This window comes from Eleutherodactylus coqui, chromosome 5, assembly GCF_035609145.1.
Source record: "Eleutherodactylus coqui strain aEleCoq1 chromosome 5, aEleCoq1.hap1, whole genome shotgun sequence".
In the NCBI taxonomy this organism is placed as follows: Eukaryota; Metazoa; Chordata; class Amphibia; order Anura; family Eleutherodactylidae; genus Eleutherodactylus; species Eleutherodactylus coqui.
The window spans coordinates 256,452,620-256,468,843 of NC_089841.1; the positions used below are offsets into that span (position 1 = coordinate 256,452,620).

General features: G+C 44.9%; 1 protein-coding gene across 2 annotated transcripts in view; it reads left to right on the forward strand.

The window, feature by feature from the left end:
* Window positions 1-16,224, forward strand: part of LOC136628559 (F-BAR domain only protein 1-like) — a 138,230-nt gene that overhangs the window by 106,419 nt on the left and 15,587 nt on the right. For both annotated transcript variants that reach the window (XM_066604554.1, XM_066604555.1), the window contains 5 exons: window positions 2,397-2,421; window positions 2,555-2,611; window positions 4,653-4,704; window positions 10,892-10,983; window positions 11,174-11,506. In XM_066604554.1, coding sequence (XP_066460651.1) covers window positions 2,397-2,421; window positions 2,555-2,611; window positions 4,653-4,704; window positions 10,892-10,983; window positions 11,174-11,506 — 559 coding nt within the window. The remainder of the gene's footprint in view (window positions 1-2,396; window positions 2,422-2,554; window positions 2,612-4,652; window positions 4,705-10,891; window positions 10,984-11,173; window positions 11,507-16,224) is intronic.

Here is a 16,224-nt window from a genome sequence, read left to right on the forward strand (position 1 = left end):
TATTTCGGACGATATGTCAGAAATGGGGCACGCCAGACGTGGACCTTATGGCGTCCAGACTGAATTACAAAATCCTTCCATTTGTGGCCCGAGCACGGGATCCGCAAGCAGCGGCAACAGATGCATTGACCATCCCGTGGGGGGGATACAAACTCCTGTACGTGTTTCCACCAATCCCTCTCATACCAAGAATCTTAGGGAAGATCAAACAGGAAGGGCAGCCAGCAATATTAATAGCACCAGATTGGCCAAAAAGAAGCTGGTACGCGAGCATCATAGAAATGTTGACCGACGCGCCATGGCACCTACCGGATCCAAGAGACCTGCTCTCCCAAGGGCCTTTGCTACACCCAGATTCCAGGTCCCTACATTTGACGGCCTGGCCGTTGAGACCGAGGTGTTAAAGAGAAAGGGTTACTCGGAGAATGTGATTCAAACAGTGATACGGGCCAGGAAACCGGCCTCGTCGGCTATTTTATTACAGAGTCTGGAAGTGTTTCTTCACCTGGTGTGAGGAGTGGCGAATGGAACCGATGCAATTCTCGGTGGCCAGAATACTGGCATTTCTACAATCGGGCCTCGAAATAGGATTAAGGGTAGGCTCGTTAAGGGGGCAGGTATCAGCACTGATGGTGTTGTTCCAGAGACCAATCGCAAGCAGAATGGCTGTACGAACATTCCTGCAGGGGGTCGCCCATACGACACCCCCGTTCAAACCACCGATTCAAGCGTGGGATCTTAATCTCGTATTGGAGGCTATGACAGAGCAACCGTTTGAACCACTGAGAGATTCCTATGCGGCTACTGACCTGGAAGGTAGTATTCCTTGTCGCTATTACCTCTATTCGTAGGGTCTCGGAGCAGGCGGCCTTGACTATACAGACCCCCTATATGACTTTCCACCAAGATAAAGTGGTACTGAGACAATCACCAGAATTTCTACCGAAAGTAGTCACGGAGTTCCACATCAATGAAGAAATTGTCTTGCCTTCCTTCTGTCCAACGCCAGTACACACAAGGGAAAAAATGCTGCACTACCTGGACTTGGTAAGGGCGCTGAAGATCTATGTAAAAAGAACCAAAGAATTCCTTAAAACCGACACCCTCTTCGTGATTCCGGAGGGGGCCCGGAGGGGCTCAGCAGCCTCAAAGGTCACCCTATCTAAGTGGATAAGGTCCTTGATAACAGAGGCGTATCGCACCTCAGGACGCACGCCACCATTTCGGGTTACGGCCCACTCCACACGGGCGGTAGGGGCCTCCTGGGCGGTCCGGCACAGAGCCTCGGCGCTTCAGGTGTGTAAGGCAGCCACCTGGACTTCCTTACATACGTTTTCAAAGTTTTATAAGGTCCACATATCTGCATCATTGGACGCCGCGCTCGGCCGGAAGATCTTGCAGGCGGTGGTCCATTGACCACACGGTCAAACTTGTAAATGCCCACCCAATATATATATTTTCGGGACTGCTTGTGGACGTCCCATGGTCTAGGCTGTGGCCCCCAATGATACGGACAAGAAACAGATATTTTTGGTATAACTTACCGTAAAATCTCTTTCTCGTCGCGTTCATTGGGGGCCACAGCACGCACCCCTTGTTTATTTAAGCGGTTGCTGGAACTTTCTGTTCTTCGGTCATTGTTTGGCAGAGAATTATGCCAAAATATGTATTTTGGTATGTATAAAACATATGTATAATCGTACTCCCACTGGCTTCCTACTGCTTGCAGACAGACTAATTAGCTGAGTGCCTGCAGGGGGGATATAGCCAGGGGGGAGGAGCTAACCCTTTTTTTGCTTAGTGTCGCCTCCTAGGGCAGTGGCTATATCCCATGGTCTAGGCTGTGGCCCCCAATGAACGTGACGAGAAAGAGATTTTACGGTAAGTCATACCAAAAATATCTGTTTTGGCTCCTTCAATCAAACTATCTTTCAAACGGACTGCTTGCTTCTGCAGCCGGATGTCTCCACACATAACCACTAAGTTTACTGGAATCTTTGATTTGTGAGTCTTTCCGTTGACAAGGAATACATTTTGCCTTCCTGTGTAGAATCTTGTGGCTGCGCAAGTATTCCATAGCTGATAAATCATCCGTACAAACCCGATTCATTACAAATACATTCATTTTCACTTCTGCGCACGTTTTTCTGTCACTATGGGACGTAGGTTCCCGCCCAAGCGATTGCCTTCTCCAAGCCCCGCCCCAAAGCACCGCCCACCGATCGCATCATAGAAAACCCGACCCCCAAAGCTCTTAACCCGACCCAATTCCCAGCTACAGTAGAGCCCCGCCCCTCGCAGGTCCTTCAACCACGGTCCCCTATACTGCAAGTATGCCCTAAGAGGTTCATGCTCCTTTTTTAGGTGACCTTTTTTCTTCTGATTTTTCACTGCAGGTTTCTGTGAGGCGTCAGACAATTCGTGAGTATATAATGCCTCAGCTGCTGCTTTTCTCTAATGTTTCTGTCCTTAGTTTTTTGTTGTTTTTTTTTTGCTTGAGTGTTTTTTGTTAACTTTATTTTTTATTTTGTCCCCCTCTTGCCCCCAAATTCAGGCACAGTGACAAATTCTGGAGCTGCACCTGCAGAAATGCACATGAACTTTCACATAGGTATGCTTTGGCAACGTCAATTAATTGCTTTAATTACTATGCATTGTTTGCACTGCTCATTATAAGGCTAATTTCACACCTGCGAGCGCAACATTGGGCCGTGAAACTCTGCCTGATATTGCTCTGCGGAACGTGCAATTTCCCCGCAGATGTGAGGCGTATTTGTGTCAAACACCTTGCATCACTTTAGTGAAGTAGCGATCCTTTCAGCTGCATCGGAGGATCTGCAAGTGTTTCCCATAGTTTTCAATGGGAAACCTTGCATTGCACCCTCGTGCACCTTGCACGCCATGCGATGCTTCTCCCCAGTCCATTGTAAACAATGGGTGATGCGTTCCAAGGGAATACCCAAACATTTGACACGCCATGTTGTGGGGAAAAAAAAATCGCTCATGTATATGACCCTATTCAAAAGAATGAGGTTCATATTCATGTGAGATTTGTGTAGCTCGCAACACACAAGTCTCGCGCAATTTTTTCTGCTGTGTGAAAGCAGCCTAAGGGCTCCTGAACACTTGTATTAAAAAAAAAAAACACATGCAAGAAAAACGCAATTTTTGCTTCTTTTTTACTGCAAAAGTCAATAGGACTGCATAGCACGGAAATCACTGTGTTTTTAACATTAAAAAAGTTCTATTGACTTTAGCATAAAAAAATAGCATTTAAAAAAACGCGCAAGAAAAACGCAAGTGTGCAGGAGTCCTAAGGCCTCATGTCCACGGGGAAAATCAGGCCTGCTACGGATTCTACATGTAGAATCTGCAGCGGGTCCCTCCTGCCCCGCGGACATGAGCGCTGAAAATAGGAATTTAAAAGAATGTACCCATCCGTAGCGGGCGGGGAAAGCCTTCTCTTCCTCACGGCCGGATCTTCTTTCTCGGCCGGCGGATGAACTCGTCACACCGACGGCACGTCGCCGACGTGCCGCGCGCATGCGCCGGGCACATCCGCCGAGCCGAAGCAAGAAAGATCCGGCCGTGAGGAAGAGAAGACCTTCCCCGCCCGCTCCGGATGAGTAAATTCTTTTAAATTCCTATTTTAGGTCTCCCGCGGATCCGGACGGCTTCCATAGGCTTCAATAGAAGCCCGCGGGAGACCCGCACGAAAATGGAGCATGGTCCAGATTTTTTCATGCTCCATTTTTTTTTTAAATCACTTTTATTGACCATCCCCGGGTATTTATCTACCCCACGGGTGGTCAATGCATCCCTATGGGGTGCGGATCCGCGGGCGGGAGAAGAGTTAAAATCTGCTGCGGATTTTAATTCTTCTTTTGCCCGTGGACATGAGCCCTAAGGGATCTCACACGTGACAGTTTTTATGTTCAGCTTTTTGTGAGCCAAAACCAGGAGTGGCGAGAAAGTCTAAATGGAAAGATTTGCCGTTCTTCTATATTTTGGACCTACTCCTAGTTTTGCCTCACAAAGAACTGAACACACAAACTGTCGCGTGAAAGTGCCCTAAGGTTGCTATTACAGGTGGAGCTCCACTGATTGCAGCCAGTACCTGCACTACTCAATTTAAACAGCAGTATGAGCACAGGTGATTACTGCATTTAGCAGTGGAGAAGCATTGCCGTGTAAGGCCAGCTTCATTCGGACGAGAAAATCGCGCAAGATTTGTGCGTGGCTCAACACACAAACCTCGCACAAATATGAACCCCCTTCTTTTGAATGGGGTCATATGCATGAGCAATGTTTTCCTGCATAGACCCGTGAAGCAAATCGTGGCATGTTCTATCTTGCGTGTGATCTCTCATCACAGCCCCATTGTTTTAAATGGGGCCGGTGGCAGCAGCGCCGATCCCATTGAAAGCAATGGGAGATCTCCGCGATCCTCTGCCGCAGCTCTGACTGCCAGAGGATACCTGCATCGCTGAAGTGATCCAAGGCTGTTTTCACATAAGTCTCCTCGCATCCATGGGGCTTTCAGATGGATGGCGGGGATGATATGGGGGTGGGATTCACTGCCCCGTATCGCGCTCGCCCGTTTGAGGCTGGCCTAATAGCGTCCTAAGATATCTTGCACTTTTTTCACACAGATAAACCTAACCTGGGATTTTCCAGCACCTCACCATCCTCTGGAACCAACAGGTATACCAGTTCTTATTGCACTTCTGTTTTTATATGGAAATTTATTTGCTTATTACACGTAATGCATTAAATTATTTTATGAGTTTACTAGTTAAATTGCAACATATGTGGACAAGAACAGGATGTGTTGGCAGCATATTGGTTGTTGTCTGTACTTGTGGCAGATTGTCTACTTTTAGTGTATAAAACTCCAGGCAGCATATAAAATGTGTAGGCATTCTTTCTGCCATTTTCCAGTCATTAAAGGGGTTGTCCCGCGGCAGCAAGTGGGTCAATACACTTCTGTATGGCCATATTAATGCACTTTGTAATGTACATTGTGCATTAATTATGAGCCATACAGAAGTTATCAGAAGTTATTCACTTACCTGTTCCGTTGCTAGCGTCCTCGTTTCCATGGAGCCCGTCTAATTTTCAGCGTCTAATCGCCGGATTAGACGCGCTTGCGCAGTCCGGTCTTCTTCTTTTCTGAATAGGGCCGCTTGTGCCGGAGAGCGTCTCCTCGTAGCTCCGCCCCGTCACGTGCCGATTCCAGCCAATCAGGAGGCTGGAATCGGCAATGGACCGCACAGAAGCCCTGCGGTCCACCGAGGGTGAAGATCCCGGCGGCCATCTTCACCAGGTAAGTAAGAAGTCACCGGAGCGCGGGGATTCAGGTAAGCACTGTCCGGTTTCCTTTTTTAACCCCTGCATCGGGTTTGTCTCGCGCCGAACGGGGGGGCTGTTGGAAACAAAAAAAACCCCGTTTCGGCGCGGGACAACCCCTTTAAAGATTTTGCTTTTTGTCAGATTTTTCTTGCTGAAGTGTTAAACTGTTGCTGAGGTGTAGAGCAGGGGTACTCAAATGGTGGACTGCAGTCCAAATCCAGAGTGTGGACGTTGGCTTACCGGACCTCAAAGTCCTGCCGTCATGGATGCCATTGAAAGAGGGCAGTGTCTCGTTCAATGCATCTGTGATGGCAGACGGAGATCATGGTAATGTCTCTTGCGTTCGGGCAGCAGGATCATGCAGGGTGGCAGAAGAACGTCAGCGTGGGAATCGCTACTTCTAATGACGTCAGACAGTTAGGGCTCTGTGTGCCTGGACTAGCTCGGCCTTCCTCCCGTCCCTGCACTGCCAGCTCTGCTACAAGTTTTTCACAATTTGTTCTGTGGAATGCGTGAACGGGCCACAGCAGTGCAGAGCTAGAGACAGCCGTGATCTGTCTGCGTGTCTTCTGTTGGAAGCATCAGAAATGTAGCGTGTGGATTATTGCATGTTTTGTGCAAAAAAGTGAGCCCTGATTCTGCCAAATGGTCTCCCCTGATCACATCACATCATCTCCTGGTGAGCTCTTCACACTATTACCCCTATCCTCTATATTAAGTGATTGTATGGATAAAACCTCATACCTTTTGTCATACCCAGCTCTACTTATGTGATGGACATCATATGAAGTGAAGGATACGGGCCGCAGAATAGGAATTCTTAGGAAATGCAATCGTGACCAATATACGTGATCTCAATAACCTAGATACTTAAAGGGGTTGTCCCGCAGCAGCAAGTGGGTCTATACACTTCTGTATGGCCATATTAATGCACTTTGTAATGTACATTGTGCATTAATTATGAGCCATACAGAAGTTATAAAAAGTTTTTTACTTACCTGCTCCGTTGCTAGCGTCCTCGTCTCCATAGTGCCGACTAATTTTCGCCCTCCGATGGCCAAATTAGCCGCGCTTGCGCAGTCCGGGTCTTCTGCTCTCTTCAATGGAGCCGCTCGTGCAGAATGCCGGCTCCGTGTAGCTCCGCCCCGTCACGTGCTGATTCCAGCCAATTAGGAGGCTGGAATCGGCAATGGACCGCACAGAAGAGCTGCGGTCCACGGAGGGAGCAGACCCCGGCGGCCATCTTCAGCAGGTAAGTATGAAGACGCCGGACCGCCGGGATTCAGGTAAGCACTCTCCGTTTGTTTTTTTTAACCCCTGCATCGGGGTTGTCTCGCGCCGAACGGGGGGGGGGGGGGGGGGGGGTTAAAAAAAAAAAAAAAAAAAACCCGTTTCGGCGCGGGACAACCCCTTTAAAATCTGTCTGGATCACCAACAGATTATTATTTGTACATTCTCCAGTGCTAGATCCTTCAAAATTAACCATGTCACCCTGAGGAAAGTGGCCTATACCATATATGAAAGGTGTTTAGCTAGGCAAGTTACTTAATTGAGAGGCATTACTGCTTTATGAGATTGGACATCCAAAAGCTTCTTTCTGTTCAGTTAGATATGTTGACTATTATCTTTCATATCCATACCAACTGTGATATATTATGGGTGTTACACATGAATGATGGGTATTTCCACTGACTGATTAACATCCATCTGTTGTGAACATACCTCTCCTTCACAAAAGATGGATGTTAAAGGGGTTGTCCCGCGAAACAAAGTGGGGTTATACACTTCTGTATGGCCATATTAATGCACTTTGTAATGTACATTGTGCATTAATTATGAGCCATACAGAAGTTATTCACTTACCTGTTCCGTTGCTAGCGTCCCCGTCTCCATGGTGCCGTCTAATTTTCAGCGTCTAATCGCCCGATTAGACGCGCTTGCGCAGTCCGGTCTTCTCCGTGTTGAATGGGGCTGCTCGTGCTGGAGAGCGGCTCCTCGTAGCTCCGCCCCGTCACGTGTGCCGATTCCAGCCAATCAGGAGGCTGGAATCGGCAATGGACTGCACAGAAGACCTGCGGTCCACCGAGGGTGAAGATCCCGGCGGCCATCTTCGCAAGGTAAGTAAGAAGTCACCGGAGCGCGGGGATTCGGGTAAGTACTATCCGTTTTTTTTTTCAACACATGCATCGGGTTTGTCTCGCGCCGAACGGGGGGGCTATTGAAAAAAAAAAAAAACCCGTTTAGGCGTGGGACAACCCCTTTAATCAGTCAGTGTAAATACCCATCATTCATGTGTAACACCAATAATATATCACAGTTGGCATGAATATAACATAATGGTCATATATTCATGCTATGGTTATGTACAATTTTAGACGTGTGGTCTACCATGCTTTTTCATTTCACAACAGAATGGCGCAAATGAACAGAAACCTGCTGGACCAGAGACAGTTTACTCTTCGATCCAGCAGTTTTTTTTTTTTGTTTTTTGTTAATAATGAGCGAGCAGTTTTGTCCAAGGGTTAACTTTTTGGGATTCAGGAGTCCCGTCATACTCCTGGAAGGGACCCCTAGACAGAGACAGAAATGTGATGTGAGTCTAAATATAAAACTTTTAAAGCTCAGCACATTTTCTGTGTACGTTTAAGCTTTTCATTGGAATTATTTGTGGTGGAAACCTTGAGTGTAAACCCCAAGAGCAGAAGCCAATTAGCCCTTTTGGGGGAAAAATTCCTTCCCGACTCCCTTCTCCCTCACAGCTGCCAGGCTTTTGACCATTGTTGCCTTAGGAAGTGCTTTGTCTGGATGGCCATGAAGTTAAGGCAGTGACAGGGCTATGTTAATTACACACACATCCCCACCCCTCATCCCGCCAGGGAGATGTGACACTTGGATGGTTCCCACAGACCCCCTTGCTCAAAGATTTATATTAAGGGAAACCCTCTTCATAAGGGTTATTAGTTATGTGAAGGTTCTAGCCGGATATGAATTATATTTTCAGAATCGGGCAGGCCAGCTAAATGAAACTACAAATGTTACAGTATGTGCCACGTATCCCTCCGAAACGGCGTATCAGCGTACCCTGGTTATTTTATTTATTAAATTTTTTTTTTGCTTGTACTTGTATTTTTTTTCAAAGACTTTAAAAAAAAAATATTTTCTGCTGCATCCGCTGCGCGCAATAACTTTTAGTTTTCCATCGACTTACTTGAGCAAGGGCTCTATTTTTGCAAGATGTCATGTAGTTTTCGTTACTCATTCGAAATACATATGACTTTTTGTTCGCTTTTTATTGCATTTTGGGGGGGGGGGGAGACAGGGTGACTGAAAAAGTGCATTTGTGGCGTTCTTTTTTTTTTTTTTTTTTTTGGGACAATGTTCACCGTTCGGGGTAAATAATGCACTACTTTGATAGATCAGACTTTTACGGGTGCAGCAATACCAAATATGTATTTTTCTTTTATGATTTAGACTTTTTTTATTATAGATATGGCAAAAGGAGGGTGATTTTAAACTTTTATTAATGTGTTTTTTTTAAACTGTGAAAAAGTTGCGAAAGAAAAAAGCTATTACAATTTGGTATTGGCATAATCGTACTGGCCTGTAGAATGACTTTAGTGTATTATGTATACTGCTCAGACAATGCTGTGAAAAATTAAAATAAAAAAACATGCCAGAACTACAGATTTTGTTAATCTTGCCACTAGAAAAAATGGAATAAAAAGTGATCAAGATTTTACATGTTCCTAAAAATGAGATAAATGAAAACTAGAGTTCATCCTGCAAAAGCCAAGGCCTTCTAGAGCTCTCGCAGTGGACAAAAAAATTAATACGGCTCTTGGAATGTGGCGACGCAAAAGCAAACCTTAAGGAAAAAAAAATGTTTTAAATGTACAAAAATAGGAAAACATTAAACTGTATAAACTTGGTATCGCCGGGATCGTATTGACTCAAAATAACGTTATAACATTATTTATTCTGCACGCTGAACGCCGTAAAAATGAAATCCAGAAAACAAATGGCAGAATTTCTTCCCCCCCCCCCCCCCAATCTCACTACAAAGTTTTTTACAAAAGTTATGCAATACATTATATAAACCCAAAAATGATGCCATCAAAAAGTACAACTTGTCCCGCAAAAAACAAGCCCTCATATGGCTGTGTCAATGGAAAAAATGAAAACGTTATGGCTCTTGGAACGCGATTGCAAAATTAGTTGAAAATTAGTGGTTAGACCATTTAAAAAAAACCTGCCCTCGTGGGTCTGACAGGGTGGTAAGAAACCCGCCACTCAAGGGGTTAAAGGATAGCATCCTTTAGCCCCAATGCGCACGGGCGTATTTGCACTGTGGGATCCGGAGCTCTGGATCCTACAGCAAATACAGACTCATAGACTGGTAGAGTTTGAAGGGACTTCCAGGGTCATCGGGTCCAACCCCCTGTTCATTGCAGGATCACTAAATCATCCCAGACAGATCTTTGTCCAGCCTTTGTTTGAACTCTTCCACCTCCCGTGGTAACCTGTTCCACTCATTGATCACCCTCACTGTTGGAAAGTTGTTTTTTTCTAATATCTAATTTGTGTCTCCCACCTTTCAGTTTCATCCCATTGCTTCTAGTCTTTCCTTGTGCAAATGAGAATAGGGCTGATCCCTCTGCACTGTGACAGCCCTTCAGATGTTTGTAGGCAGCCATCTTTTTTGCTGTCTAAACACTCCCAGATACTTCAACAGTTCTTTATAGGACATGATTTGCAGACTGCTCACCATCTTGGTAACTCTCCTCTGAACTTGCTCCAGTTTGTATATGTCTTTTTTTTTAAAGTGGCGTACCCAGAACTGGACACCGTATTCCAGATTAGGTCTGACTAAGGAAGAGCCCATAGGACATGCATTGAAAAATGCATTTCCATACCCATGAGCAGAAATTAACTGCAATAGTTCACTCACGGGGTGTAAATCGCAGCATGTCCAATTCTAATGCGAGCCTCTCACTAACCACGTCATAGCCGGCCCGATGGCTCTGCACTCCGCATGTGTAGGTGTGCGCCAGCAGGCACATCCGTAGATCAGAGAGAAGACGCCAGACAGGTAAGTCGGGGGTCACTACAAGGGCACAGGGTCACATCCCACTGCGATGATCTTGCAGTTGGAATCCGACCAGGCTGTCTGCATTCAGCCTTACGGTTGGTGGTGGTCTCAAACCTTCACTAAAGATCCAAGTTATCAGACACTTATTAAAACTTGTTGAGTACCCCTAGTCTAGAGTAATCCTCCTAAGAAAATTAAGACAGGAGTAAGTTTTACCTGTGGTGTAAATCTAGGGAAAACATACTGCATTTCCCAATGAAGAATTGGCATTGCTAATGAAAAGCTCTTTAAATTTTGGGTATTTTCACACCCAAACCTTGTCTTGGACATGGGTCGACGCAAAAGCCACTTCTCAGACGCACATGGTGAAATCTTAATGATTCTTTTCTTAGTCTTTTTCAATGTGTGCTTTGTAGAAGTTCTTTAACTATTTCATTCTGTTCATTACAGCTGTGATTCGAATTCAATTAGCAACTCCCATCCTGCCCATTCTCCATTTGGACCGCTACAGGAATCTGTTTTTGAAGCGGATGATTTTCCAGGTATCCTGTATCTAAGCATGTCTGGTATAGGAAATTTAGCTTTGTAACAAACTTGTGTAAGACTGCTATAAAAAAGGAGCATGTGAATGCAGTTTCCAGTGTTTCATGATTTATTCATCTGCACTTGCTGTTGTAAGCCTGTGTTTTTATACGTGTACAACCTCCTAAATGTAATCTTCTCTGAATTTAGTTTGCAGGGCATACACAGTCGCGTCAAGCCCATCTCCATTCTCTTCCTCTTCCCCTGAAAATGTGGAAGACTCTGGTTTGGATTCACCATTTCATCCGTTTTCTGGCCCTTTGCCAGATTCTAGGCCATGGACTCCTCGTGACGATTCCACTGCAGACTCTGTTTTAGGGACCTCTTCCTTTGCAGACTCCCCATCTGATCTAACCACATCAAATTCTACAGGGCAACAGCTTTCTGAAAGGGATACCTGGGAACACAAAGTCACTGCTCCAAGTCCTCCTATACCCAGTTGCACAACAACAGGAATTACAGAGCTGTTTGCTCCCAATCATGGTTTGTCTTATACACTATTGTATATTTTATAGTGATTTTCTGCAAGTATAACCATTTACAGAACAGTTTTAGAATTGCTTATAAAGTGTTGCATGTACCTATTCGTGTAGAATCTGATCAGTCTTAGCATTAAAACCGTTCTGCGGCTGCTAAGCCCCATATGCAGAAAGCTGCAATGTGCAGTATGTTAGAATGAAAAGTTGGCCTTTCTTGGATCACTTTTGGTAGGTACTAGTAGCATACTGTGGAACTTCCTGGCCTAACTGAACAGCAGATTGGCCCGTGTGATCGACTGCCTGTTTATTGTGACTGGAGGTGGATGGCCGCTTCACCTCCATTCACTGAGCAATGCTTACTCCTGCGTAAAAGCACATTAACAATTATTGATGGGATGACATGTCGGACATCTGCACTCGACCGGTCATCCCATGTACATGGGGCCTTATTCAACCAGCCATCATAATTTAGGCCTTGCCAAAATAGCTCAGATTCTTACACTTGTCCTTTTTTTTTCCCCCTGCTCCTAAAACATCAACTTCAAAAATTTAGTTTGTCCCACTCCTTGACACATTCCTTTGTCATAAAGTGTTGTTCACTCAAATGGTCATTGGTTTTAATACTATCTTATAGATGGTTTATCTTATTTTATCAAATGCAGGTGGCCTAGCAATCAGCTGATTGTGTGTCTAGCTTTTGAAGCTAGTTTGCTGTACTTTTCCACTCAAATTAATGGCCTACCTTTTTAATACATGGCTGAGCCAACCAAAAGATAGCTGATCTTTGCGGCCCCTGTTAATGGAGCGGGAATCCTCTGTGATGTCTGTATACCCTAATAAGGCACAAGGAAAGAAATTAACTTAGCCAGGCCCTTTTAACATATTTCGACATCCAACACAGCTGATCCTTCTCTCAGACGCCCTATAACCTGACTTTGTGTGCTAATTAATCTCAAGGCATATGACCCATTTACACGGGATGATTATCATTCAAAACCCTTCAAATTTCCACGCTCCCGCATGCAGCAACTGAGGAAGATTTCAGAAAACTGAACAATGAGCCTTTCAGTGTAAATAGTCATTCACTTCTGAACAACTGTCTGCCTAACGTGAGGGGTGGTGACAGAACACTCCCCAAAACACTCTGCTAGCGATACTCGCTCCTGTATAACAGCAAAGGAGCGAACATGGGAAGACGAAACCTGCAAATCTCACAAGGGTGATAAGTTTTTGAGAACAATATAAAGATAACTACCTTACCCAACTTGTACGGGAGCCAACTACAGGGAGGGCCACTCTGGACTAAGTATTAACTAACAAACCGGACAGAATCACGGGGGTGCCGGGACACGGGAAATAGTGACCACAATATAATTAATATTCAGCTGTCATTCAATAAGAAGCCTTATCAGGGAGCGACAAAAAAAACGAAACTTTACTAAAGCAAAATTTGATCAGCTCAGAACTACTATTGGTAATATTAATTGGGACAACATCCTCAAAAATAAAAGTACAGACTACTTATGGGAGAAGTTTAAAAACATCCTAATCACCCGATGTGAGCAGTTAATACTCTTTAAAAATAAAAGGAAACCAATGTGGCTCGACAAGACTGAAAGGGGGGCAATAAATGAAAAAAAAAAAGCATTTAAACCACTAAAACAAGAAGGCAGCGAAGAAGCGCTAAAATCATACAGGGAAAAGAACAATATGTAAAGAAAAGAACAAATTTGCCAAGGAGGAGGCAGAAAGACTGGTCGCCAAAGAGAGCAAAGATAACCCTAAACGTTTCTTCGATTTATATAAACAGTAAAAGGATTTGCACTGAGAGCACTGGCCCTTTAACACATAATGTAGGAGAAATCATAGAAGACGATGGGGGGGGGGGAGGGTGGAAGGCAAATCTATAAAATTTTTATGTTTGTTTTTTTTCAAGTGTATTCACAAATGAAAAATAAATGCCACACGAGATGCAGGGGAATAAAATAACCCCCCCCCCCCCGGAGTCGGTTAATGAGGATTAAAATCCATAAATGACCTGCCCAGATGGAATACACCCAAGAGTTCTGAGGGAACTAAGTGACATGATAGCTAGACCGCTATTTCTTATATTTGTGGACACTATAGAGACCGGGGTTGTACCACTGGATTAGCACATTGCCAATGTGGTTCCAATATACAAAAAGGGGGCCAAAAGAGCCTGGAAACTACAGGCTGGTAGGTCTCACCTCAATAATAGGCTCACTGGAAAAAATATTTGAGGGGTTTGAGATGTGCCATCCTAGAATACCTCTAGGAAACCAACAGTATAACCCCGCAGCAGCATAGGTTCATGAAGGGTCGATCATGTTAGACCAATTTGATCAGCTTCTACGATGAAGTAAGTTCTAGGCTGGACCTGGGAGAGTCTATTGATCTCGCATATCTGGACTTCTCTAAAGCATTTGACACCGTGCCGCATAATAGGCTGATATATAAAATGAGACAGCTCGGACTGGGCGAAAACGTGTGTAAGTGGGTAAGGAACTGGCTCAGAGATAGAAAGCAGAGAGTGGTAATAAATGGTTCGTACTCTGATTGGACCACAGTCGCTAGCGGGGTGCCACAGGGTTCAATATTGGGCCCCATTCTGTTCAATATATTTATCAATGACCTGATAGAGGGGCTGCACAGCAAAATATCAATTTTTGTAGATAATTTCAAAATTATACAAGGTAAATAATACAACGGAGGACAATGTGCGGCTACAAAAGAACCTACTTAAACTGGCGCTTGGGTAGAAAAATGGCAAATTAAGTTTAATGTTGATAAATGTAAGGTTATGCACATGGGCAGGAGAAACTGATGTCACCAATATACACTAAATGGAGTACTGCGAGGGAAAAGTGATATGGAAAAAAGACCTGGGGGTACTAGTGAGCTGTAGACTTACCTGGAGTAACCAATGCCAGTCAGCTGCTGCAGAAGCTAATAAAGTCTTGGGGTGCATTAAAAGAGGTAAAGGGGCGAAGGATGGGAACATTATTCTTCCACTATATAAGGCACTTGTCAGGCCTCACATGGAATACTGCATACAGTTCTGGTCACCGGTGCTCAGGAAAGATGTTGTAGTGCTTGAAGGGGTGCAAAGAAGGGCAACTAAATTAATAAACTGAATGAGAGGATTGAAATACGCAGAGAGGCATCAAAATTAGGATTATTTACCTTGGAAAAAAGACTGCTCAGGGCTGATCAAATAACTGTGTAAATACATTGAGACAATACATGGATCTCTCCCATGATCTGTTTATACCCAGGACTGCGACGGTAACGAGAGGGCATCCCCTATGTCTAAAAGAAAGCAGGTTTCATCACCAACATAGAAGAGGGTTCTTTACTGTTAGATCAGTTAGACTGTGGAACTCTCTGCCTGAGGACGTGGTGATGGCAAAATCCATAGAGGAGTTTAAGAGGCGACTAGATGTATTTCTAGAGTGCTAGGATATGACAGGATATAGACATCAGGTGACCAGCGGGGTTGTTGATCTCAAATGTTGATCCAGAGATTACTCTGGCTACCGTTTATGGAGTCAGGAAGGATTTTTTTTCCCTCCAAATGAGCTAAATGGCTTGGCGTTTTTTTGTTGTTTTTTTTTGCCTTCCTCTGGACTAACAAGGGGAAAACTAGATGGACATTGTCTTCATTCAGCCTAACATACTATTTTACATCACTGGGACGAGCTGCCTCGCATCGTTTACCTGAAAGTTCATCTTAGCATAATTCTAATTGATGTGGCTGGATTGGGGGATAGTGGGTTAATTTTTATTTTTTTTTGCACAAAGTGAATTCGGCTACCAAAATTATTTTGCTTTTTTATTTATTTTTTTTTCACCATGCCACATTGGGCTATTTATTTATTTATTTTTTTCCTTCTGCCTTCTCTTAGGCCTCATGTCCACGGGGAAAATCAGATCCGCTGCAGATTCTCCATGTAGAATCTGCAGCGGGTCCCTCCTGCCCCGCGGACATGAGCGCTGAAAATAAGAATTTAAAGCATTTACCTTTCCGGCGCGGGCGACGAAGATCAGCTGTTCCTCACGGCCGGATCTTCATTTTCGGCCGGCGGATGAATTCCTGACGCCGGCGGCACGTCGCCGGCACGTCGTCGACGTGCCGCGCGCATGCGCCGGGCACATCCGCCGAGCCGAACCAAGGGAGATGCGGCCGTGAGGAAGAGAAGAGCTTCGCGGTCCGCTGCGGGTGAGTAAATGCTTTAAATTCCTATTTTAGGTCTCCCGCGGATCCGGACGGCTTCCATAGGCTTCAATAGAAGCCCGCGGGAGACCCGCATGAAAATGGAGCATGGTCCAGATTTTTTCATGCTCCATTTTTTTTAAAATCACTTTTATTGACGATCCGCGGGTATTTATGTACCCGCGGGTGGTCAATGCATCCCTATGGGATGTGGATCCGCATGCAGGAAATCCGCTGCGGATCCTAAATCCTATTTTCCCCGTGGACATGAGCCCTTATGGGTCTTCAGGTGTCAATGACAGCCAAGGACCCGACCTGCTCCTGCTACATTACAGGAGCAGGAGCTTTTAATCCCGCACCGTATTTTTGCTATCGTCTGGGATTACAGTCCAGGACCAAGTGCTGTAAATTTAAGGTGCTTGGTCCTTAACTGGTTAAAGGAGTTATCCACTTCAGATAACATCCTTTTATCTTGAAGTATTTCCCTG